Genomic DNA, 26,511 nt, shown 5'->3' with positions numbered 1-26,511 from the left:
CACTGTAACAGTTTGTCTTAGTATTCTATACAACTACTATTGGTATCCAGTAACAATTTACCCGGTTATAAAGGAAAGCTCCTTACTCCCCTGACGCTCATGCTAAATAAGAACCTCCATTTTATAAAATTTGCAAATCAGATATTAAAGAATTTAAATCTCTGAGAGAAGAATGGCTTTTTGTTAAATATTTAGGCAATTATTTGATTCTAGGTTCAATATGCAATAACCACGTGTTTCTGTTTTTCACTCAGCACCTTCAAAACTTTGTTACAAATGAATGTTCACTAATAAGACAAAACATAAGATATAAAAAAAGCTCTGAGCAAAAGCTCTTGGAATTGATCATATCCCAATCTAGTTTTCTAATTAGTTCAATATTTATCCTGAATTAGGTCTCTTCTTTAGTTAAATTTTAAACTTTGCCAAACTGAGTTGTTCCACACCAAGAAAAAAATGCATTTCTGTAGCAGCTATATTCTCTAATACATTTAACATATAATTTCACTCTGTAGTATTAAATATGGTTTCTAGGAAGTTTCTTCCTTGATGTGGGTATCAAAAAGGACCTTTTACAGATTTCACCTTTAAGCAACATACCAAATATACAATAAATACTTGTGTACACTTTTTAGGTGGCAAAAATGAAATCTTTGCTCATGACTGAAATCCCTTGCTTCGTGGGAGTACTAATAATATTAACTCTCAAGGAGCAACCCAAGAACCCCAGCCAACTGCTTGCTGTCCCTAACTTTATTAGATGCAAAACAAAATATGCATATAGCAAAACCTAAAAAGTACAAAGATTCCACTTGCCTTAGTCAATTCTTATCACAAAGATGTATCTGAAACCATACAATTTATACTTTCATACAGAAAGATATTTGTTTCTTTTCTAACAAAAGAAAATTTCAGTTCATGTATGTTGAATTATTAATTTGAAAAAGTATTAGTGAAATCAGATTAGTCAAAAATTCTGAATAGGAATTAATGTTAAACTCTTCTACTACAATGAAACCTTCAAAATGTTGCCAACCTAAAGTTTCCAGCATAAGGTCTTTTATTTCAAGTCCCATGGGGGCAATTATCTATAATGAGATTAAGAACATTCTTAAGCTGGGTTCAGGCTGGCACTGTTTCAGGTGGGTGAGTAAACATTTTCTTGACAACCCCAATGACAAGTTTGAGGCTTAGACTGTTGCCTGATGTAAACAATATGAACTTAAAAAGATTATAATATCTACAGCATTATAAAGTTACAAAATAAAGGATCATTGATCAATTATTTTCTTAAGGTCTGTGACTAACAATTTTAATATTTGAGGCCTATAAGAACAAATGGCAACGTTCTTTATTCTTTTACAAGACACTTTCTCAGAAGGTCAAAAAAATAAAACCAGATACTATAAGATGCACATTATTATTATTACTGATATATGTATGATTAGAAATAGATTTGCCTTTCCTCAATCTTAGCCTGGAGACGAGGGACCTTTACAATAATTTTGATGGTTAAAAAAATAAATCAGACTGTAACAGTCATGGAAACTGTAAGCCAAATATAATACAAAACGAGCCAATACAACACATCTTCTCTTAAAATCCTCTTCTTTGTAGTTACCAAACTGTCCCTAATGTTTTTCTAATTTTGTACCATGTAGTGGTTTTTAAGAAACTGAACTAGAACAAAGCAACTCCTTTGCCCTGTTTTTTTTTAACAGTTTTTTTTTTTTTTTTTAACACACATACTGTATATACAACTTTTAAAATAGCTGCACAATTTTATATCTCACTGTTAGAGAAGTGCAGTCCAGGCAGACCATGCTTCTCAATATATTAAAAATATTAAATAAAACCCAACCAGTTTCATACTTTTCCAATAGTCAAGCTGGTTGGAAAAAAGGGTCTGGAGAAAAAACAGGCAGTTGTAAAACAGGATCAATCTTTCTTCACAAACACACTACTTAAAAACTCTTGCTAGTTCCTTATCTTATCCCTTTGACACCATCTCTATGATCTCACCTTAAAAGTTGGAAATAACACATTGTTAACTTAGAGACAAAATCTGTTGAAACATGCATATGTCAACTGCCCACTCAACCAACTGCAACCCTGAGGATTTTTCTGGCCCAGTAGAAAGAGGAAACACTAAGATCATCTCTGCTGTAGAGTTGCTTCTCCAGTTAACAATATCATGTGTTTTTCAGGATGTTTCGTGGGCATGCATGTATGACACTGTCACTTCATGATTCTACTTCCCACAAGCAGATATCTCCTCCACTCTGTCTTTCATCCCAAGAAAGCCACTGTCATCCATCCAAAGGTTTTCCAAGGTAAACCAAAGTCACTTCTGTGTTGCCATATACAGCAGAAACTGCTGGATATAAGCAGACCTTTGGAAGTCCTCTAAAGGCAACCCCCAGGAATTCATATCCACGTTCAAAAGCTAGAGTCTTATCTTCCATGTCCAAGATGACTCGAATTCTTTCTCCTATCTGCAAACAGACATCAAAAGAAGGTTAGAAGAAACCCATCAAAGGCATATCTAGAGGAAATCAAGTTGAAAATATTATTAAGAATATACATCTCAAAAGTTATCTAGAAAAACCAACAAAGTTATTTGGTCAGGGAGAAACATCAAGAAAAAGAACACACATCAATTTCATCACAAATGTTTTGATGGTCTTTTTTTAAACTTAAGACTTGTGTGGGATCAATATTTAATACTTAAAATTTTAATATTCTTTCTGAACAGTCCCAAGATTTTTTTAAGGGCTTTTTAAAGAAGGTTACCACTAAAACCTATAACTTGGCACATTTTACCAAAAAAGGCACTCTAAATTTTCTCAAATTACTACAGTAAATGCATACAATGGAATGTTATCCAACCTTAAAAAGAAATTTTAGTATATGCTACAACATGAGTGGACTTTGAAAACATTATGCTAAGAGAAATAAGCTAGACACAAAAATACAAGTATTATACTATTCCACTTATACCAAGCACCTGGAATATTCAAATTCACATAGACAGAAAATTGAATAGAGGTTACCAGAGGCTGGGGGAGGAAGAAATGTAGAGTTATTGTTCAGTGGGCACAGAGTTTATGCTGGGGATGATGAAAAAGTTTTGGATATATGTTGGGTATACACAGTGGGGATGGCTGCACAACACTGTGAATGTATTTAATGCCATTGAATTATACACTTACAAAAAGTTAATAATAAAGACTGTTGTGTATATTTCACCAAAATAAAAAAAATACTATAATAAAACATTTAGCCATTAAATTATACAAAGCAGTTCTACATACAATATGGAAATTATATAAATATGAATCATCAAATCTGGCTATAGGTTCTAAAGACACAAAATACACTTATTAAACAATCACTTTGCGGTCCACTACTCTGAAAGACCTGTTTGTTAAAAAAAAAAAAAGAGCAGCACTGGTTGTTAAACTAAATAGAAGCACAATTATCCAGTTCTTTTCACAAATGGAAAAGTAAGCAAAGAAGTAGCATGTTTTATCCTTATAATTTGCATATATTAGAGGTTGTTGTATCTATATACTTGGAGGCAGAAAGTCCTAACATTTTTCAATCAAAAATCATAATTGAACACTTTCCAGTTATGATATCCCTCAACTGCTATCATTACCTTCCTTCATTGTATTTCCTATCACAAACAACTACCAATATCTTTTTCTCTCTCTCTGCCCAACTCATAAATTTATCCCATTTTACGGACCTAAGAACTTCCAAACTACCAACATCACTACTTTACGAACAAAGCACAAACAACAACAAAAATTAGAAACAAAAAGCTAATATTCTGATGAGTATTTGTTGAGTCATTTTATATTATCTCATTTAATTCTCACATCACTCCTAGGAGTTATCCCTATTTTACAGAAGATGAAATAAGAAAACAGAACCACTCCCGATGAAATTTTCAAGTTTGCTTTACCTTTGAGCATATAGCAAGCACACAGCACAAGGAGTAGAAAGGCCAAGTGTTAGGTGCAGAGGACAAAATTTAGAGATAGCAGCGCAATTAGAAACTTAGAACTCCAGAAGCAATAAAACCACAAAGAGGGTGAGCCCCAAAATAAACTGCCCAAATCCTTGTGTGAGGACTGCATTACACAAACACAGGGAAAACCCCCAGGGAACCAGGCAGAAAAAGCAGCAGCTAGAAGCCAAAAAATGGCAACCCACTCCAGTGTTCTTGCCTGGAGAATCCCAGGGACAGAGGAGCCTGGTGGGCTGCCGTCTATGGGGTCGCACAGAGTCGGACACGACTGAAGTGACTTAGCAGCAGCAGAAGCCAAAAAAACTCAACAAAGACATTAACTGCTATATACAGTTTCAGTCCAGGCAAGTTAACTGCCTACTAGAAGAAGAAAACCTACAGTTTTCAGAACAAAGCAGTTTCTAAAGGAACAAAACATTTCAGAGTTATTGTATTGTTTACCAGGTCCAGTTTTCAATTAAAAAATGAATGGATATGAAAAGAAGCAGGACAGTACAACTTATACCCATGGAGAAAAAAGGAGTCAGTAGAAAGAGTCCAAGTGGGCCCTAGATGTTGAATTTGGAAAAGACTTCCAAGTAGTTATTATAAAATATATACATATATTAAAAATAAGAACTAAAGAAAAACACAGTATTAACAAATGAACAGACATCTCAGTAGAGAAATGGAAAGCATAAAAATGAACCAAATGAAAATTTTAGAGCTCAGGGGCACAATAACCAAAATTCACCAGCCTGACTCAATAGCGTTGAAATGACCATAGAGTTTAAATGACAAGAAGGAAAAAAAAAAACAACTATGAATTTAAAGTCAGAACAACAGAAATTAATAAATCCAAAAAACAGAGAGAAAAAGGGACATAGCTCCAGAGGCACAGAGACAAGGAGAATATCAAGCAGTCCAACAATTACATTAAATATAAATGGACTAACTACTTAAATCAAAAGATTGGGTTAGATACATAATTATAAGCAGTCTGGGGGACTCATTTTAAATATAAAGACAGAATAAATGTAAAAGGATGAGGGGAAGGAGGTACTCTGCAATAGTAAACCTAAGAAACTTGGACTGGCTGTACTGACATAAGACAAAATAGACATAAAGACAAGGAATATTACTAGAGTCAAAGAAGGTCATTTCGGGTTTCTTTGGTGGCTCAGTGTAAAGAATCTGCCTGCCAGTACGGGAGACATGGGTTCAATCAATCTCTGATCCTGGAAGATCCCACATGCTGCCGAGCAACGAGGTCTGTGTACCACAACTATTGAGCCTGTACTCTGGAGCCCAGGGGCTGCAACTGCCTAGCCCACGTGCCCCAACTACTGAAGTCTACGCACCCTAGAGCCCGTGCTGCACAAGAGAAGCCACGGCAATGAGGAGCCCACACACCTCAACTAGAGAGAAGCTCCTGCTCACTGAAACTAGAGAAAAGTCTGTGCAGCAATGAAGACCCAGCATAGAAATAAACTTTTTCTAAAAAAAGATTAACAATTATAAATATGCACCTAATAACAATTTCAAAACACATAAAGCAAAAACTCACAAAACTGAAAGTATAGATAAATCAACAATTATAGTTGGAGATTTTAATAGTCCTTAGTAAACGACAAAACAGGTAGAAGAAAAATACAGAAAGCAGAAGACATAAATATTGTTAACCAATTTGACCTAATTGTCTTTAATAGATTATTCCATCCAGCAACAGTATATATTCAAGTACACATGGACATTCATCAGGATAAACCATATGCTGGGAATAAAACATGTCTCAATAAATTTAAAAGGACTGAAATCATATAGAGTATGTTCTTTGAAAAACAAAGAATAAAGGATTTTCACTTCAAAATCACGGCTAGTGACAGAACTTTATCTTCAATGATTATTAAGTCCAGACATCCCTCTCCTTAGTGTATCTGTAGAGCCTGAAAGAACAGTAAGGAAAGGATTCTATGAAAGAAAATCTTCCATACTTTTATACCTCTGGAAATGGGATATATTTTTAGTTCTTCTACTTTATTATGCTTGACTTGAGGTCAATACTAAGGCTAGAGCTTTCAAACCACATGTCCCTCTAAAATGTGCCATCTATAATTCTTTAAAATTTCCAACTTATCAGATTATTATTTTCTAGATTCTGCTGAATCTATGGTGATCATATAGCTTTTACAAATAGGAACTATAATTTTGATCCTAGAATAAAATGAATATGGGTGAAGGTTAAGATGAAAAGAATTTTAAAATGCAGTAGTTTGGTCCAGTAGTTAAGGTTCTGTGCTTCCGCTGCAGGGAGCAGAGGTTTGATCCCTGGTCGGGGAACTAAGATCCTACATGCCATGTGGTGGGCCAAAAAACAAAAATTAAAAATGCAGTAGTTTGCCTGAACTTGCCTATCTTTATAGAAATCATTGACACCCCCACAGGCTTTGAATACAATCCACACGTCAGTAAGTAGCAGAGAAGAAGTATGTACATACATGCACAAAGGTGCAATTGTGGGGGTGAGGTATCTAGAAAAAGTAATTTAGATGTGCCGTGTTGTAAGAAAGATTACAGTCCAGAGTACAAGCTGGCAAACTATGGCTCCTGGGCCAAATCTGGCTTGCAGTGTATAAATAAGGTTTTACTAGAATAATAAACAACAGAGTTGAACAGTTATGAGAGACAGTATGGACCACAAAGTCTAAATATTTACTATCTGACCCTGTACAGAAAAAGTTTGCCAACCTGATTTAAAGTAAAGACAGATTGCTCAGGGTGAATATGTATAAGGAAAAAATTATTAAGATACTAAAAGATAATCAGAGTAGCCAAAAAAGGCCAGTTACACTATTTAAAAATTACCAAAAAGACAAATAATGCTGCTATATAAAACTTTGTAAATTTAAAACAAATTAAGGCATGATTTAACAAAGGCTCACTTTTCAGAAAATTCTCGGTTTCTCACCTGATATTTTGGTGCATTGTTGCATTGCGGAAAACTGCCATTGACTTCTCCATTATGTAGTAGGTTATTGTCCACTAGATTCCAGCCCCAGCTCTGGTCGTCACTGCCCAGCAATGCCACATAGCCTTGGCACTGCATGGGGGCTCGTTTTGTAGCAATTCCAATCACTGCCACAGTGCCCAGAGGGCCCTCCCACCACACTTCCCATGCATGGCGGCCCTCACTGAAACCGATCTTGGTCCTTGCACCATCAGTGCTCTGAGCGATGGGGTTTCGATGTAAAGTAAAGCCGTTCTTCTTAATGTAGACATTCCTGGAGCAGTCATTAGTGCTGAAAGCATGCTGGAAAGCACGTATCTGAAAAGATGAAAAGACCAGAGAAAGAGAATTTTATTTTTCTTAAACATTAAAAAGTACCCAAACTTTAGGGTACATGTTTTTAAACAATAAAATTATATATTTTAAGTAATACAATAACTACGTCTCAAAAATGGCTCATTTTGGGGATGAGACACTAACATAATAAATTACACAACATTAAAGATAAAACTGCCAACTGTTTCATTATTGATCAAAATTCTAAATCGCTGTATAATTTCTCCAAATATACTTCTTAAGACATCAAAAGATATACACAGAAATCCTTATATTTTAGAGGGAATACTGAGATGTTTTGCGATGACATAATGATATTTGGGAATTGCTTTGAAATACCCAAGAGTGGAGTGGGAGATTGGACAGGGTAAACATGAAACTAGACTGCCCACGAGTTAATCATTGGTAAAGCTTGGTGATGGGTACAGGGAGGTTGTTTCCTCTACTCTGGCTTATAGTTCATATTTTTACATTAAAAAGTTCAAATATGTACAGTTTTCATGTAGGCAATGCTGTCATCAAAAAGAACAGTATTTTAAGTAAAACAGGGAACTCAGTCACATTAGCTATGAGAAATTTTAATAACCACAAACTATCTTAGATCCTCTGCCTCCTTGCTAGGTATTACTCATGCACTAAGACATCACCACTCTCATTTTACCAAATCAAATAATCCCCTAGATAGCATCTAAATTCAACCACTAAAATTTATAAAGAGATAGTCATTAACAGCAGCTACCATTAACAGGTTAGTTGACTTTCGGTAATTACTAGTCTTTGAAGCTTCCAAAATAAAGACAGTAAGAAAATTGTTATTACTATATCATTTCTCATGTTTTGGACTTCCCTGGTGCCTCAGACGGTAAAGCATCTGCCTACAATGCGGGAGACCCGGGTTCGATCCCTGGGTCGGGAAGATCCTCTGGAGAAGGAAATGGCAGCCCACTCCAGTACTCTTGCCTGGAGAATCCCATGGATGGAGGAGCCTGGTAGGCTATAGTCCATGGGGTTGCAAAGAGTTAGACACGACTGAGCAACTTCACTCACTCACTCTCATGTTTTAATAACTTAGAGCTTTTTGGTCTGTATGTTTTTCAGAAATCCCTTCTTTACTCAAACTGTGCAGAAGCAGTTGAAGGCTAGGACCTATTGCTTTAGTTAACCTGAGAAATCAATTCCAGAATCAGAATTTCATCATAGGAAAGACCTTAAGACCTTTACCTAGTTAAACTCAGGAATTAGGACACAGGCATAAAAGTCAACGTGTAGTTAGCATAAGCGTCTCACAGGTAAGTCAGGCACCCAGTGCCCTCATCCAGTGTGCCATCCCCTCTGCCGTCAGTGAGCACTTCACTGTTTAACTGTTGTACGCCATCAGGTCGCAGATTAAAACAAAAACAAAAACCCTCTTTGGTTCAGGCGTCCCATGTTTTCATAAGGGGGATGTAAACCTGAAGTATACCTAATTTTTTTCTGTACCTAGTCTTACTATAACAACCTGAAAGTGCTATATACATCCCAACCATTTGATTCTAGCCAAACATATCTAATCTAACCTAAATTTATCAAACTTTTACAGGAAATACAGAGGACAGAGAACATGTTAAGCAAAACCACAGGAATGAAATCAGCAAAATCCAGACTGAGGATTACTCTCTACAAGGTAAACACCTGGGTTTCTTCAAGAAATAAACTGCAGGGGTGAGAGGTGGGAGAGATGGAAGGTGTATCTGCAGACTAAATTAGCCTTAAGTGACATATCAACTGTCACGAGAACCTTACATAGATCTTGCTTACATAAACTGAAAATTAAAGACACAACATTTGACAATTTTATGAGAAAACTGGAATTTGAATGCCGCACTTCCCATATTAAGGGGTTATTTATTTATATACTACAGATGTAATAACGGTATTGGGATTAAGTGTCCTTTTAGAGATAATGTGAAAAATCTTATAAAATGGAAAATACACAAATAAAAAGTCTATAGCTCTTGTTATACAGTCTCATACACAATATGGATTTTGCATTATAGCAATTACAATTAGATGTCAAGTATGACTGGAATAACTAATGTTACTTGGTAATATGTAAAATACAAACTTCTAAAAATAAGTCAAATCCTAATTAGACTGACAACTCCAAATGTTTTCCAGTTTTACACTGGCCCAAGCCTGTTCTTATCCTTTTCTCAGTTAACCTCGCTCCTGGAAATCGTATTTGACTCTTCCTTGTTCTTCATCCCACCTCACCCAGTCAGTTGTCCATCTATGTGGACTTGTTTTCTTGCAATTTCTCTCCCAGTTATCCTCTTCTCTGCTCCATACACTTATTCTGATCTTGAATACCTCTGGTACAGCAACCAACCCCTGCCTTCTTGAATTCATCTTATGGACTACTAGTTTTTCTAAAGCACAGGTCTTACTTTGTCATTTCTTTGTTCAAATTTCTGTGGTTTCCAGCTGTAAAACAAAGCCTAAACTACAGACTGAAGCCTTATGTCAAGGACCTCCATGATATCTCTAGTTTCAGCTTACCTTTACATCATATCTCCCACTACAATTCAATCTAACTAAACTATTTTATATCTTTAGCCTTCCCTCTAAGCTACAAACTGTAACAGATGCCTATCTAAAAACTCTTGATGTCTTAACACTGTAAATTCTGTGCTACCAAAACTGAACTCATTGTTATTCCTCCAAAATCTAGCCCAGGTAATCCCTATATTACGTAAGCCAGATACCTAGAAGTCATCCTGAGCACCTCCCTCTTCCTCACCCTGATTTCAAATCTACTGCCAAGTCCTGTAGCTTTTATTTCCTAAATTTCTCACCATCTCTTGTTCTACATACTTACTACTATACATATTTCTAAGGTTCCCCTCCAATTGGTTGTCCATTCTTAAGTCATAATAACCTCTTAAAAATGGAAAACTATCATATCACCAAGCCCCATACTCCTAACTCTCCTTCACTTACAATTTAAAATGGCTTCCTTTTGTTTGGCTCCAGTCCACCTCTTCCATCTTTATCAAATTTGCCTCAATTTTGCTCTCTGTGGTCCAGCCACATTGATTACTTTCTGTCACTCATACTCACCAGATTCCCTCCTAGAAGGCTCTTCTCTCTCTCTTTGGCCTATTTATCCTTTTTTTTTCTGGGTCTCAGCATTATTTTCTCAGAGAAAGCCTTTCCTGACCTCGCTACTTAGGTCAAATTCTCCACTGTTGACATTCAGAGCACCATGGATCTAACCTTCATAGGACTCCTCACAAATGCAATTTTACAACTGTGTGACTATTTGATAAATACCCACTTCCCCTCACTGGATTAGCGCTATATGGGAAAGCATCCATAGCATTTGTATTTGTTTTTATTCAGCATTGCATCTGAAAAACTGAACATAGTACCTAACATTCACTTTTTTTTAATAAAAATATATACTATTCAAATCCTCTGCTTTCCACTGTCTTGCTTTTTGTTCAGAGTATTTCCTCTTAGTAAAATGTTCATATCCTCCCCATCTTTAAAATTCAGCTTAAATACAATCTCAATCTCAACCCTTCTAAAGCTGTTCACTCAACTTGTGAATTTCCTTCACTAAACTTCTAGTTTCTAACTAATAACCACTAGTTATTTCTATACATTTTTTTTCCCTCTTCTCCTAGACTGAGGACTTTCATACTAGGCTACGTATATCCTTTTGAATTAATCTTTTATCTTCAAGATATTCAAGAAAACTCCGGCAACATCTGAATGCACAAGTCTATAATACCTACAGTGCAAGTAGTACAAAGGCATACAAAGTATTAAAATTTATAACCCTTTGCAAGGATACAGAAAAACAGGTAAAATAGGCTGCCTCCAACCTGGATGGTGGGGGTATAAGGACTAAAGGAAGACATTTTGCTTTTAGATCACTTTGCTTCTTTTGAACACTGACTCACATGAATACATTATTTATTACATATTATTACATGAATCTTGAATCATGTGAACATGTCTATTACAGGCCAACTACAAAAATGTCTTAATTTAAAATAAGTAAAAATAATAAACTTTATGGAAAAGTAAAAACTAAATAAGATTCATGAAACCTAAATGTTTATTAGGCACAGTAAGACAAAATTGCAATCTTCTGCCCTCTACTATATGAATTACAATTATTATCCATTGAGCATCTACTAACTGTCCTTGCAACTTATCATGTTATTTCACTTAATAAACAATTTGACATATTTAAAAGTAGTAATCCTTATCCTAACCTTATTAAACTGAAACCTATTTTATTACAGAAGAATACATTTTACATTTATTTCACATGTTTTCCCTTTTTTAGTTGTTAATGTATTTTTATGTTTACCATATTCTAGATCAGACTTTATCCTCTCTCATGTATACTCTTGGTGACTGCAATCCTAAATAGCTGTATCCATCCAAACTGAACTCAAGTTTACAGCCATTTGTTTATATTGCTTGAGGAATGCTCTCAGTCCTACTAAGATCTGCTACTTGTCATTTTTATTTGTATATGAAAGCAAGACTAAGCACAAGAGTCTGGCAGCGGGGGGGGAAAAGGCACCAAAAATGGAAACAGCATGTTGGATGACAAACAGAACATAAGAGACACACCAGCAAGGTGGGACTATGAAAAAGTTGGCAAGGCAATAGCCAATAACAGTGGGACATGGCAATATTATGACTGTTAAGTGGCACCAATGGTACGATGTTCTATTCAAAGCCTGTATCTTTAAAGTTAGCAGATGCCTTGGACCACACTTATTTCTAAGCCTGTAACATAGCGGAGGGAATTCAAGGTCCTTGGGCAAAAATAAAAGTTATAAATCAGAGCTTGGAAAACGTGAGGTGAAAGCAAAAATCTTAGAAACTAAGTCAATAAGGCAGCCGAGATGATCTAATAAAGGACAGAGAGAAAAATAGGATTAGAGTATTGAAAGCTACAACAATGGCCTGTTTTTAAGGGGATAGACGGTGGAAAGTAGCATGATGGAAACCAAGGATGGAAAACCATCTGATCCTTTAAAAAGTACATCACGGAAGTGGGGTGGGTTAAGGAGCAGAACTTCAACCCAAAGAGATCTTTATGGCGGGGGAGGCGAGGTAAGGTACTGACTGGAGCGGTGGAAAGGCGCTTCTGACTCAGAAGCTTAGCTGAGAAATACTGAGAGCTGCGCGGAGAAGCGGGACAGGGGGCAGCGGCGTGGCGCGGGGCTCCCTCACCTTGGCCTTGTAGCTGGGCAGGTTGCAGAGGATGTCCGTGCGCAGAGCCTCCTCTGCCAGGCTGCGGGCGCACAGGCTCCGCCACACCTCGCTGTTCTCATCGCCGTGCAGGCAGCGGTACCAGTGCTTGCACACCAGGGCGCAGCTCCGCAGCTCGGACAGCTCCAGGTAGGAGAACACCAACTCCAGCACCCGGCTGGGCAACCGGCCCCCGGCCCCAGAGCCCGAGCCGGCGCCCGCGCCGCCGCCGCTACAGCCAGCGCCGCCCGAAGCTGCCCCAGCCCCCGGGGCCGGCGCCGCCATCGCCTCACCAGCCGGCCCGAGGGCCGCCGCCGCCGCCGCCTCCCCCCGTCTCTGCTCCAGAGGCCAAGCCTCGCCTTGAGACCGGAGCAGCTCGCTCACCGCCCCTTTCACAGCTAACCGCCCGGCCCCTCCAAACCACTCCCGCCCCTGCCCCGGGGCGTCCGCCGCGCGCCCCGCCTCACTGAGGGCAGACGCACCGACTGCACGGGCGTCCCCCGCCCCTCCCCCGCGGCTCAGCGCGGTCGCCGGAACCGCCCGACTCGTACGGCCTCCCCGCGGCGCGCCCGTGGCTCCGCCATACGGGTTGAGGGCACGAAGCAAGGACGCACGCCCAGCTCGCGCGGTTCCTCTCGGCCCCGGATGTGACTATTTGGCTGCGGCCGCCTCCCGCCCTACGCTAGATGGGATTGGGCGCCCGCCGGTGAGGTCATCGCCAGGCGCCTTGGAGGGAAGCGGGAAGCACAGGTATGAGGTTGGCGCGGGTGGGTTTCAGGCTGTCCTCCGCCTTTCCCCCTTCTTGATCTAGTGACCTTGCGTCGGCTTTTTTGGTCCCCTTTTCCTATAAGGTTTACCTGAGTCGTTTGCGTTCCTGCTTGACCATTCCAACCTAACGCAGGAAACTTCCCTCTCCTTACTAGCCAGTGCTAGCTCCGCCACCTTCAGTTTGAGTTAGATCTTCCTTTTCTTTCGGCAGCTGAGGTCGTGTTTTCCTGGTCAGGCCCTCTTGTTCTCCCTTAGTACCAGTGCTTATCAGAACGTGTGTGCTAGCCTGTATGTAGCATGAGAGGTCTCTACATTTGAACACCTCCCTCCCCCCTCCCATGTTTGGGTAACCTCAAAGTGCTCTTTAAGTGCTACATTATTTTGGACAAAATATGGCCTTTCCCAGTCTTTCCTACTAACCCACCGGTTAGTAGGCTAATTGAGGTGTGTTTTTAACTAACTAGATATTCTAGTAGGGAGAATGACATGGAGGCTATAATTAAGAACACTATTTGGAAGGGAAAGAACTTCAGCATTATTTAGTCATACTACGTTTTCCTAGGTGGCCAGAACGTTTTCCGACAGCCTTTAAAGAATGCTCGGTAAGAGAAAATAATAACCATCATGTAAGACAGGCAATCTACTGGGGCCCTTTACGGGAGAGAGTATATAACTCTCAAAGCAACACTGCGAAGTAATTGTTAAAATAATAGGGTTCACAGATTCCCTTAGTAGTCAATTCCACTGTCTTTCCTTTAAGTAGTAAGGAATCTTCTCGAAAGTTCTCCTGCTGTGAATAATCCATTTCTTGTTTTCCAGTAAAACAAGGGAGGAGGGAGGAGGGTTCAGGATGGGGAACACATGTATACCTGTGGCAGATTCATTTTGATATATGGCAAAACCAATACAATATTGTAAAGTTAAATAAAATAAAATTAAAAAACAAAACAAAAGAACAGCACCTACCATCTCTACTCTCTGATAAGTGGTGTTTGATTACTACTTGCCAGTCCCTTCTTCCTAGATATTTTTTCCTCCAAGCTTAGTCACCCAGATTCTTTTCTTTTTCACTAGTGTCAGTGCCACAGCCCTTCAACCACTCACTTTGGAAAACTGAAATGTGTGAAGAAAAGTTGACCAGTATACTTATTACAATGATAGTGACTATCATATTATTTAAACCTCAGGCTAGGGAATTTATTATTCATTTTTCAACTTTCAACTATTCCCAGGAAGGCAGTCCATGTTTTGTCTGGAAAGGCACTGAAATTTCTTTTACATCTTCAAGGACAGAGTTGGTCCATCCAAGAAGATGACAAAGAACAGACAGAATGAACAGCTTTAAAGGCACAATCACTTGAAAAGGACAAGTGGATACATGGAGATATGACAGGAGCAAGTATTTTAGAGAGCATTTGGTTATTAAAGACATTGGCTTCTATTCTGTCTGCCCTGGTATAAGTGAGGGAGAGCCTTTGAAGGATCTGATGAAATAAATCTAGTCCAGTCAGTGACGTGACTTTTTATGGCAAAGTACCCCCAAGTGGCCCAGGTAGGATTTCAAAGTAGGAAAAGCTTTTCTTTATCACTACCTCCTGTTTTCTTTCTTGCCTGCTCATCACCCTCTGGACCATGTCCCCTCCCGCCATGTTCAGTACCTTTCTGCCCTTTGGCTGCTTAGAACTTCCATCTTAGCACTCCACCCTTCATAAAAATGTTTTCAAAGTACCCCACCTTCCTCCTCCCCACACTCCATAATCTCATTAGGTGTTGGAAGAAAGGACTCTATTATCTAATTAAACTAATTCACAATAGGAAATGACTAATTACTGTGCTTGACCCTTTCACTTCAGTTCAGTCGCTCAGTCGTGTCCAACTCTTTGCGACCCCATGAATCGCAGCACGCCAGGCTTCCCTGTCCATCACCAACTCCCGGAGTTCACTCAGACTCACATCCATCGAGTCAGTGATGCCATCCAGCCATCTCATCCTCCATCATCCCCTTCTCCTCCTGCCCCCAATCCCTCCCAGTATCAGAGTCTTTTCCAATGAATCAACTCTTTGCATGAGGTGGCCAAAGTACTGGAGTTTCAGCTTCAGCATCATTCCTTCCAAAGAAATCCCAGGGCTGATCTCCTTCAGAATGGACTGGTTGGATCTCCTTGCAGTCCAAGGGACTCTCAAGAGTCTTCTCCAACACCACAGTTCAAAAGCATCAATTCTTTGGCGCTCAGCCTTCTTCACAGTCCAACTCTCACATCCATACATGACCACAGGAAAAACCATAGCCCTGACTAGATGGACCTTTCTTGGCAAAGTAATGTCTCTGCTTTTGAATATGCTATCTAGGTTGGTCATAACTTTCCTTCCAAGGAGTAAGCGTCTTTGAATTTCATGGCTGCAGTCACCATCTGCAGTGATTTTGGAGCCCAAAAAAATAAAGTCTGACACTGTTTCCACTGTTTCCCCTTCTATTTTCCCATGAAGTGGTGGGACCAGATGCCATGATCTTTGTTTTCTGAATGTTGAGCTTTAAGCCAACTTTTTCACTCTCCACTTTCACTTTCATCAAGAGGCTTTTTAGTTCCTCTTCACTTTCTGCCATAAGGATGGTGTCATCTGCATATCTGAGGTTATTGATATTTCTCCCGGCAATCTTGATTCCAGCTTGTGCTTCTTCCACCCCAGCGTTTCTCATGATGTACTCTGCATATAAGTTAAATAATTTAACAGGGTGACAATATACAGCCTTGACGTACTCCTTTTCCTATTTGGAACCAGTCTGTTGTTCCATGTCCAGTTCCAACTGTTGCTTCCTGACCTGCATACAGATTTCTCAAGAGGCAGATCAGGTGGTCTGGTATTCCCATCTCTTTCAGAATTTTCCACGGTTTATTGTGATCCACACAGTCAAAGGCTTTGGCATAATCAATAAAGCAGAAATAGATGTTTTTCTGGAACTCTCTTGCTTTTCCGATGATCCAGAGGATGTTGGCAATTTGATCTCTGGTTCCTCTGCCTTTTCTAAAACCAGCTTGAACATCAGGAAGTTCACGGTTCACATATTGCTGAAGCCTGGCTTGGAGAATTTTGAGCATTACTTTACTAGCATGTGAGATGAGTGCAATTGTGCGGTAGTTTGAGCATTCTTTGGCATTGCCTTTCTTTGGGATTGGAATGAAAACTGACCTTTTCCAGTCCTGTGGCCATTGCTGAGTTTTCCAAATTTGCTGGCATATTGAGTGCAGCACTTTCACAGCATCATCTTTCAGGATTTGAAATAGTTCAACTGGAATTCCATCACCTCCACTAGCTTTGTTCGTAGTGATGCTTTCTAATGCCCACTTGACTTCACATTCCAGGATGTCTGGCTCTAGGTCAGTGATCACATCATGGTAATTATCTGGTCGTCAAGATCTTTTTGTACACTTCTGTGTATTCTTGCCACCTCTTCATAATATCTTCTGCTTCTGTTAGGTCCATACCATTTCAGTCCTTTATCGAGCCCATCTTTGCATGAAATGTTCCCTTGGTATCTCTAATTTTCTAGAAGAGATCTCTAGTCTTGACCCTTTAGGCATCTACCTTTGAGAAGAGAAGCTTGTTGACTTGATACCTGAGTGGAGATAGTGGCACTTAGCTACTTCCAGGTAGCTCTCCAGTCCCAGTAAAACAAAAACAAGAAACAGCAGATTGCCAACTCATTTCTAAAAGATTGTTTTGATTGAACTTATATGTAGTTAATTTTTCCCACTACCTTCTACCACAGCAGTCTGATTAACACTTTTTGATTGAACATTTCAAATAATAACAAATAACTTCAATTTTGTAGATTAAGTAAACAAGTGATTTGGGTGGCGGGGTATGCTGGTTGAATCCCTGATCAGTACTCTGGGTGATTAAATTAAATGCCTCAGAATGTACGGATTTCTGGGGCTTTCCCAGTTCTTTTTTCCTATTATTTCCTGTAATAGGTCTCTATTTTAATTTTTCTGACTAGCTGGGTAATCAGTGAATACTATCCATGTGGTGTAGAGATTGAAAGTGAAAGTGAAGTCGCTCAGTCGTGTCCAACTCTTAGCGATTCCATGGACTGCAATTTACCAGGCTTCTCTGTCCAAGGGATTTTCCAGGCAAGAGTACTGGAGTGGGTTGCCATTGCCTGAAGTTTCATTTGTTCTTTACTCTGGTGGGTAGACATTAAGGTAGAACTGACCTTGGACTTGTTGGGAATAACAGTCCAAGAGTTACTACTGCTTCCATTATGGAAAACTTTACAGGAACTGTATTGTTGTCTATAGTAGTCTCTTGAAGAGCAAAATTCATTTATTGCCTAACTTCTTACATTTTGGGGTAGAGTTTAACTAGATGTATCTTTAAAATTGAATTAACTTTTTCTGGAAAAGAGTTACATTAGGAAGAAAACCTAAAACTTTTGTCTGCAAGTCAGCCTTACTTAGGTCCTCTGTGGGTAGATCTGTGATGGAGAAATAGGAGTACTAGAAACCCTGCCTTTTCTTAGTGAAAAACCTAATATTCTAACAGAGATCCAAAACCTTTATGGATACAAAATCCTAAAACTGTAGAGGGCAGACTTCTAGACTTTAAAGTTCATTCACTGTAGAAAAATTAAAACTCTGACTTAGGAATAAGTGATCAATACTCTAAAGATTCATTACATAGTTAAACTATTTGTAACTTAAATAGCCTTTTCAATGATTAATTCAAAATTCATATTTTTAGTTAGGATATTGTCTCTATCATGTGAGTCGATAGTCATCACAAAGGACAGTTCCTAAGCCTAAATATTAATCTCTTTCATTTTAAATTGTGTTGAGTGTCCTTTTTCCTTGGTTTGTCTGGAACATTTGGCAAAAGTCCTTGTTATGGTTTGTTGTTGTGCAGTTGCTCAGTTGTGTCCGACTCTTTTTCGACCCCATGGACTGCAGCATGCCAGGCTTCCCTGTTCTACACTGTCTCCCGAAGTCTGCTCAAACTCATGTCCTTTGAGTAGATGATGCCATCTAGCCATCTCATCCTTTGTTGCCCTCTTCTCCTCCTAACCTCAATCTTTCCCAGCATTACAGTCTTTTCCTATGGGTTGGCTCTTCGCATTAGGTGGCCAAAATACTGGAGCTTCGGCTTCAGCATCAGTCCTTCCAACGTATATTCAAGGTTGATTTCCTTTAGGATTGACTGGTTTGATTATGGTAGAAAATTATTTAACTACTATGTCAGTACTTGTCAGCAAAAATCAAATCACCAGAGTTCCCTGTCTTTATCTGCCTGAGTCATTTCCTCTCCAAACCTCTCCTTTAAAATGTATTTGCTTCAGTCTCTATTTAGTTTTTTCTGTTTACTAATTGAGTGCTTCTGCTAAAAATTTTTAAATGTATCTTTGTCTTTTGTATATGAAAATTGCTATATCTGATTTTGTGATTGTGTTTCTGTTACTTTGATTACTATTAGATCAGTGGGTTTTTTTGGCAGTCTAGTAGTTAGTGATTTTGTATGTGTGTGTGGCTAAAAGTGGGAGGAAACAAACTTGTGTTGGGAGTAGAAACTTTAAGTAGATTAAATTATTCTTCAAAACAGTATTTGGAAATTTATCTCTGTACAATTGAACTGAATTCAGGTATTATATCTGAAAATACTAAAGCAACTATTGCAGTTTCTTAGTAGATAAACTCTCCTTTGTCTTGTGGAATGAAAAATATAATTTGTCCAGATAGATGTGTTTGCTTCCTTTTGTCTGATCATTTAATTGTATAAATTGCCCCAGTTTCCTTTTTTGCTTTACCCAAGAGGTAATTGGGCTTCCAGGTGGCGGTACTGGTAAAGAACCTGCCTGCCAATGCAGGAGACATAAGAGACATGGGTTCTATCCCTGGGTTGTGAAGATCTCCTATTCTTGCCTGGAGAATCCTATCCACAGAGGAGCCTAGTAGGCTATAGCCCATTTGGGGAGGGGTTGCAAAAGACACACATCTGAAGCGACTTAGCAGCAGCAGCAGCAGGAGATAGTTAAGGTAGGGGGTAGCATTATGTGGCAATTCCAGTTTAAAGAAGCAGGCTGCCTAGCATATCAGGAATCTAAATAATGCACATAAACACTACTGTTATATAAGTACAAGTAGGTGATAATGTGATTTTTTAAAAATGTGAGTATATTTAGAAGCAGTAATGAATTACTAGTAGCTTTTGGTCATTTTCTGTACTTTCAAATACTAACAGGTTAAACCTGTTATCAAGTAGAATTGTTATAAAAAGGTCTTCATTATTTAGAAGTTTAGGATTGTTTTATTTTAGATCCTAAGTACAAATCCTGAACAGGTGACTTTGGGAAAATTATTTTAAATTTATGAGACTCATTATCTGTAAAATGGAATGATACCAATCAGAAATGTTGTTTTGAGAATAAAATTAAATAATGTACTGAATTAGTCTCCAATGAGAAGACCCAGGGGTTTGCATTTTTAACCAGTTCCCCTGATGATTAGTGGTATAGTACAGGTTCTCAATGGCTTCCGTGGTGGCCCAGTGGTAAAGAACACATATGCTATGCAGGAGTCATGGGTTTGATCCCTGGGTCAGAAAGATCCCCTAGACAAGGAACCTACTCCAGTATTCTTGCCTGGGAAATCGCATGGACAGAGGAACCTGACGGGCTACAGTCCATGGGGACAAAAAGAGCTGGACTCAGCTTAGCGACTAAAACAACAGGTTCTCAAATTCTAGCATACGTCAGAATCACCTGGAAGGCTTGTTAAACCACACTGTTGGGTGCTGACATCAGAGTTTCTGATTCAGTGGGCCTAGAGTGGGGTCGAGGAGAAGGCAATGGCACCCCACTCCAGTACTCTTGCCTGGAAAATCCCATGGACGGAGGAGCCTGGAGGGCTGCAGTCCATGAGGTCGCTAAGAGTCGGACACGACTGAGCGACTTCACTTTCACTTTCCACTTTCATCCATTGGAGAAGGAAATGGCAACCCACTCCAGTGTTCTTGCCTGGAGAATCCCAGGGACAGAGGAGCCTGGTTGGAGGCCGTCTGTGGGGTCGCACAGAGTCGGATGTGACTGAAGTGACTTAGCAGCAGCAGCAGTAGCAGAGTGGGGTCCAATAATTTATATTTCTATAAGTTCCTAGGTGATGCTAGTGCTGCTGGCAACCATACTTTGAGGACCATTGGTGTAATATATATGATGCCACTTTGACTAGCCTAATAAAAGTAACCAAAGTGACAATGATAATACTTTTGTTGAGTTCTCCTTACATACCAGGCATTGTTACATGCACTTGACATTTACTGTGTCATTTAATCTTCTCTGATCTTATGAAATGGATGTTATTATTACCCCCATTTTATCAAGAAGGAAAGTGGGTCATTGATTCAGTAACTTGCCCAGCTGATAGGTAATAGGGCTATTCAAACCCAAAAGCCCAGGGCCCATTTTCCATAAACATTATTCAGACAAAGGATATAACCTGATGATTGTGTGGTCCTTTCTTAAAAAGGACTTTTCTTAATTTAAAATAAGTGTATTTATTGTTTATTCCTATGTGAGCCTCACATCAAAGGCTGGAGGACCAGACTTACCCGGGTACCTGATTGCAAGGAAAACACATGTAGGCATGTGCCAGCCACAGTTTTGTGTTAACCAGGCTTTGTAGGCTTGATCTTCAAATGTCTTTTTTTATTGATTGAGATTTTTAGATGTCTTTTATTTTTTAAATGAAATATTTGTGTCTTACAAAGTTCTTATATAAAATGTGAGATTATAGTTTTCCCCCCTCTTCACAGAGTTACCTGGGTCATTATGGCAGTCAAGTGGACTGGTGGACATTCTTCTCCTATTCTCTGCCTGAATGCAAGTCAAGAAGGGCTAGTGGCTTCTGGAGCAGAAGGTGGGGATCTCGTGGTTTGGGGTGAAGATGGGACTCTTTTAGGACACACGTGCTTCCAAGGGGCAGAGGATGTTACCAACGTCTTATTTTCTCCATCCTGCCCCACCAAACTCTATGCCTCACATGGAGAAACCATTAGCATACTGGATGTCAGGTCTCTTAAAGAACCCTTGGATGATTTTCATGTGAATGAAGAAGAAATCAACTGTCTTTCATTGAATGAAACTGAAAACCTGCTGGCTTCTGCTGATGACTCTGGAACAATCAAAATCCTAGACCTGGAAAATAAGAAAATTAGCAGATCACTGAAGAGACATTCCAATATCTGTTCCTCTGTAGCTTTTCGACCTCAAAGGCCTCAGAGCCTGGTGTCATGTGGACTGGATATGCAGGTGATGTCTTGCAGAGAGTACATGGGTAATTTCTAAATGGGACTTGCTAATAGAATCAAATTATTGATTGGGCTAAATATATCTTGGCATTTTCTTTTATCCACTGACATGCCTTATGTATTTAGGAACCGTAAACTTTATGTCTACTGAATGTTTAATGCTAACTTGACAAAGTCTAGTAGATTAACAAAGTAATTATTAATCTTTTACTCTTTCTCTATGCTTTAAGACATTCCTAAAACATGAGAATTCGAATATTTGATTCTAAACATCTGTTTAAACAAAGGACCATGCTAAATACAGAGTTTATCACCCACCCACTCTCCATAAAGTTTATAATTAAAAAAAAAACAGAGGGCCTGGATCTATTATTGTTTTTACTCTAAATCACTGGAGTGAGAATAGGCATGGCTTCCCTCTGGTGGTCACTTACCACTTTACACTGCTTTGTATATATTAGCTTGGGAGAAGGCAATGGCACCCCACTCCAGTACTGTTGCCTGGAAAATCCCATGGATGGAGGAGCCTGGTAGGCTGCAGTCCATGGGATCGCTGAGTTGGACACGACTGAGCGACTTCACTTTCACTTTCCACTGAGCGACTTCACTTTCACTTTCCACTTTCATGCATTGGAGAAGGAAATGGCAACCTACTCCAGTGTTCTTGCCTGGAGAATCCCAGGGATGGGGGAGCCTGGTAGGCTGCAGTCCATGGGGTCGCACAGAGTTGGACACGACTGAAGCGACTTAGCAGCAGCAGCAGCATATATATTAGTTTTCTTTCTAATCACACCCTGATCATACTGTTTCTTTTTTAGAAATGAGGAAACTGAAGTTCAAATTGAGTTTTCCCACAGCAGACTGAATTGGAATTCAAACCTCAATCTCTCTGACTTCAAAGCCTTTATTTTTTCTCTGTGACACTAAAGATATTTATTTAAATAGATGATTTGTGTGCCCAACACTGTTATAGGCATTTAATCTACTTTTTCAGCTGCTTATAGTATCTTGTAAGACTCCTGGTCACTTCCAGGCCAGTGATCTTTGCCACTCCTCTATCCTCCACACCTCCTTATAATTTAGAAATAAATGAGACTAATTTTAGTTGTTGTCACTCTGACTGCCACCCCCACCCCAAGCTACTGGTCTTTTTACTAGGAAGAATCAGTGGATGTCCTGCTGCGCTGAGGCAGCCCCTAATTAAAAATTGTCCTACCAAAAATTTGTAGTGCCTCGGTTGAGAATAATTTTACACCTACAGGGCACAGTGATCCCATGACATCAAAATTCCTTTTCTACTCCTAGGTCTTGCCCAGAACTTTAATAAATCTATATTTTTCTACACTAGTGGAGATAATCTGCTTACTGTGTTGGGCAGAAAGACCTACACAACCAGTCAGATATCTGTTTTAAGTAGGCGGATTGTACAGTGTCTCTGACTACTCATTCATTCATCCTTAAGCTATACCAGTTTCCAATCACTGGTTCATTAACTGTGTTAGACATGGCAGTCAGCCAAGTAGATGTATAGCAGTCACAGATTACACAAGAAGCAGGCATCCAGAATTTACCATTTTACCTCCAGTTCTAGATGAGAAAGTTTAGTGCCAGGCAGGTGTTAGAGAATACTCTAGGAAATAAATATATTGTGAAAAGAAGTCTTTTGCTTTTTGATTTGTCAAGAATTGCTAAAAATTCACTATAGATTAACTGCTGCATTGGGTTGTAATATATAATAAAAGTGACTAAGATAGTACAGTCATTACTTCTGACTGAAATTACTTCTTTAACTGGAGTTGAAAGTATAATTTCTTCCAGTTTACTTCTTAAAATCTGGTTATCTGGTATTTTTCTGAACTTTAAGAATAGCCAGCCTATGGAGGGGTCCAAGAATGTAGGTGTAATAGTGGAAGGGAGTTTTTATCAGATTAGTGATGAGAGTTATTTATCTCTGAACAAGGTGTTTTATCTCAAGGCAGGAACTGAATTATTGCCACACATAATAGATAAGTTCAACATACCTATCTTTGTTATTGAAAGTGAAAGTGAAGTCGCGCAGTCGTGTCCGACTCTTTGCAACTCCATGGACTATAGCCCACCAGGCTCCTCCATCCATGGAATTTTCCAGACAGGAGTACTGGAGTGGGGTGCCATTTCCTTCTCCAGAGGATCTTCTCCACCCAGGGATTGAACCCGGGTCTCCCACATTGCAAGCAGACACTTTTACCATCTGAGCCACAAGGGAAGCTCATCTTTGTTATTAGAGAAATTATAAAAATTAGATCCTTTAATTTAGATAGGTTTAAATAGAAAAAGCTTACTCAAGCAGGGACCTTAGGAATGAAGTGTGATTTATTAAGACACTTGAGACTACTTAATCTTTTATTAAATAGACACAAAATAATATTCATGATGTATTTTTAAGGTATAAATAATAACACTAAATAAATACATGTGAACCCACCACTCCAATACAGTTTTTTCTTGTAAGGACATTTGGAAATTTGAAGCCCATCATGAATTTCTGTAGCATATACACTGGTTTTCTTTGTCCCTCATTTCCACATTTGAAAGTAAATGGTTTCAAGTTTGTTTTCTTCTTTCTGGAGTTTGAACAGTCTCTAGGACCAAAACCTAAGTATCCAGATAGTGGAAGAGCCTCTTTCTTTTCCCCTTGAAAATGAATCTTTTATGTGGAAAGAAATGTTTTTGTACAAGAAATTTTTGAGCAGGGTCACTTTGATATGCTTGCATTCACTTCTGAGTGTCACTTCTTTTGAAATAGGATGCGTTGAAGGAAGTTACTTTGAATAGCAAACGAAACCTTGGTATAATCAGCAGTGGTAATATTTTCGGTTCAGATCTGTGCTTTTGACTAAACGGTCGTGCTTATCCTAGTGCCCCTTTTAGATCATGAGCCATAATTCAGGGACGGTACTAGATGGCAAAATAAAGTTGTCTCTTCGCTCTGAAAGTATGAAGAATATTTTCTTTTTCAAATTGGTTGCTCCAGGAAGACAATTGCTGAAGTCTGGAGTAAAATCAATCCACAGAACTTATTGTTTTGTTTTAAATATTTTTAAAATTGCATTTTATCTAAATCTACTTAATAGGTCCAAGATCATGGTAGAGAACAACAGTAAAAAGCCAAGTATACCAGGATGTCAAATTAACAGACTTGCTTAAAATTTCTGCTCTTTTCTACAGGTACTATGCTAGGCATTGAGCTTCCCTGGTGGCGCACACAGGAAAGAATCTGCCCAATGTGGGAGATCCAGGTTTGATCCTGGGTTTAGTTTATTTAGTTGATAGGTGTTTCTACTTGTAACAAGCATAGGCTAAAATTAATAAATTTCCTCATTTTCAGTTTTACTTGTAGCAGTCGGGGTAGGATGACTTGAAGAAATTGGCATCTGTGTAAGAGTTTGGATTACACATTAAAGGGTTTGTTGATCCAGAGTTACTCAGGATCTAGTTTTTAAATTATACCTTCCTTACTGCCCATTGGCATTCTAGTTTTGGTACCAGGGTAGCATCCTGCTGGCATGTTGTGGTGCTGTCTGAATTTTTTTTTAATGTTGCTGGGAATGTATCCTGCTAATCATTCTTAGACTACTTTGGTGATTTTCTTAGAAGCAGAATAAGCATGTTCGTGAAACAAACTATTTAGAACTCTAACTGTGTAACTTCCACTTATTTAAAGGTGATGCTGTGGAACCTTCGGAAAGCCCGGCCACTCTGGATTACAAATTTACAGGAGGATGAAACAGAAGAAATGGAAAGTCCACAATCACCTGGTCAGCTTTTAAACCCTGCCTTAGCCCACTCTGTGTCTGTGGCATCGTGTGGCAATGTTTTTAGTTGTGGTGCAGAAGATGGTAAGGTTCGAATCTTTAGGGTGATGGGAGTCAAGTGTGAACAGGAACTGGGATTTAAGGGCCATTCTTTGGGGGTTTCCCAAGTCTGCTTTCTGCGAGAATCCTATTTGCTGCTTACTGGAGGGAATGATGGAAAGATAAAGCTGTGGGATGTAAGCAGTGAAATTGAAAAAAAACATAAGAGTCCAACCAAACATACTCACAGGAAGAAAACCAAAAGGGCAGCTTACACCAAGCAAGGTGGAGGCACTCATGCTTCAGTAACAGGTGAAGATGAACATGGCAAAATTTTACCAAAGTTAAGTATTGAACATGGAGAAAAAGTGAACTGGCTCTTAAGTACAAAAATAAAGGGGTACCGAAATATATTGGTAGCTGATCAAACTAGTTGTATATCAGTGTATCCCTTAAAAGAATTTTAAATCCAATAAAACATTTGAAAAACTGCAGCAAAACATTTTGTAAGTTAAAAAAAAAATCCTGATTCTTTGTTTAAACTCTTTGTCATATGTGGAATAATAGCATTCCATAACATGTGAGCAAAAGGAGATAATTGGGTAACACTTTATATGGTAAATGACATATTAAAATTTGGTGAAAGAGAACGAATATTCACTGAGTCCTGATTGTGCTCCAGCATTTTACATGTGTTTCATTTCATTAAGGTGGAATGAAATAAGGTGGGTGACTTCCTTCATTTTATTACCACAGGAATCAAAACTCAGCGATGTTAAGTAACTTGAGGATCCAAGAAAATTGCAGGCACGATGACTTACCTGCAAAGGATCTTCATTGTCTTGTCAAGCCTGTTGCCTTAGGAAAGCTCACATCCTGATCCAAACGTGGTCACCGCATTAGTGACAACATTAGTAATTCCAGGCTGTCATGAGGATATTTACCAAGTTGAAAGAAGAAACCATTCTTGCTTGTTCTGTGTAAAGCCCAGAATA

General features: G+C 39.0%; 2 protein-coding genes across 3 annotated transcripts; one reads left to right on the top strand and one right to left on the bottom strand.

Annotated features, from left to right (window-relative positions):
• Nucleotides 1-2,072: 2,072 nt before the first annotated feature.
• Nucleotides 2,073-12,947, bottom strand: FBXO45 (F-box protein 45). The gene is given in 3 exon segments (NM_001206758.1): nt 2,073-2,495; nt 6,984-7,340; nt 12,600-12,947. Coding segments are annotated over 3 exon segments (846 nt in total). The 5' UTR covers nt 12,903-12,947; the 3' UTR covers nt 2,073-2,309.
• A 364-nt stretch (nt 12,948-13,311) lies between these two features.
• On the top strand, nt 13,312-26,170 carry WDR53 (WD repeat domain 53). Of its 2 annotated transcripts, none has more exons than NM_001075772.2 (3): nt 13,312-13,367; nt 21,189-21,684; nt 25,387-26,163. In NM_001075772.2, exons 2-3 carry the CDS (start codon nt 21,205-21,207, stop codon nt 25,981-25,983), a joined length of 1,077 nt encoding a protein of 358 aa, NP_001069240.1. In that variant the 5' UTR covers nt 13,312-13,367; nt 21,189-21,204; the 3' UTR covers nt 25,984-26,163. The 2 variants fall into 2 exon arrangements, with proteins under 2 accessions (NP_001069240.1, XP_059740228.1); XM_059884245.1 differs by having other exon boundaries at nt 13,335-13,987; nt 25,387-26,170.
• The last annotated feature ends 341 nt before the right edge of the window (nt 26,171-26,511 follow it).

Source organism: Bos taurus, chromosome 1 (assembly GCF_002263795.3).
Source record: "Bos taurus isolate L1 Dominette 01449 registration number 42190680 breed Hereford chromosome 1, ARS-UCD2.0, whole genome shotgun sequence".
Classification (NCBI taxonomy): domain Eukaryota; kingdom Metazoa; phylum Chordata; class Mammalia; order Artiodactyla; family Bovidae; genus Bos; species Bos taurus.
Note: the sequence above shows the minus strand (reverse complement) of the source record. Positions and strands in the feature narration are given on the sequence as shown.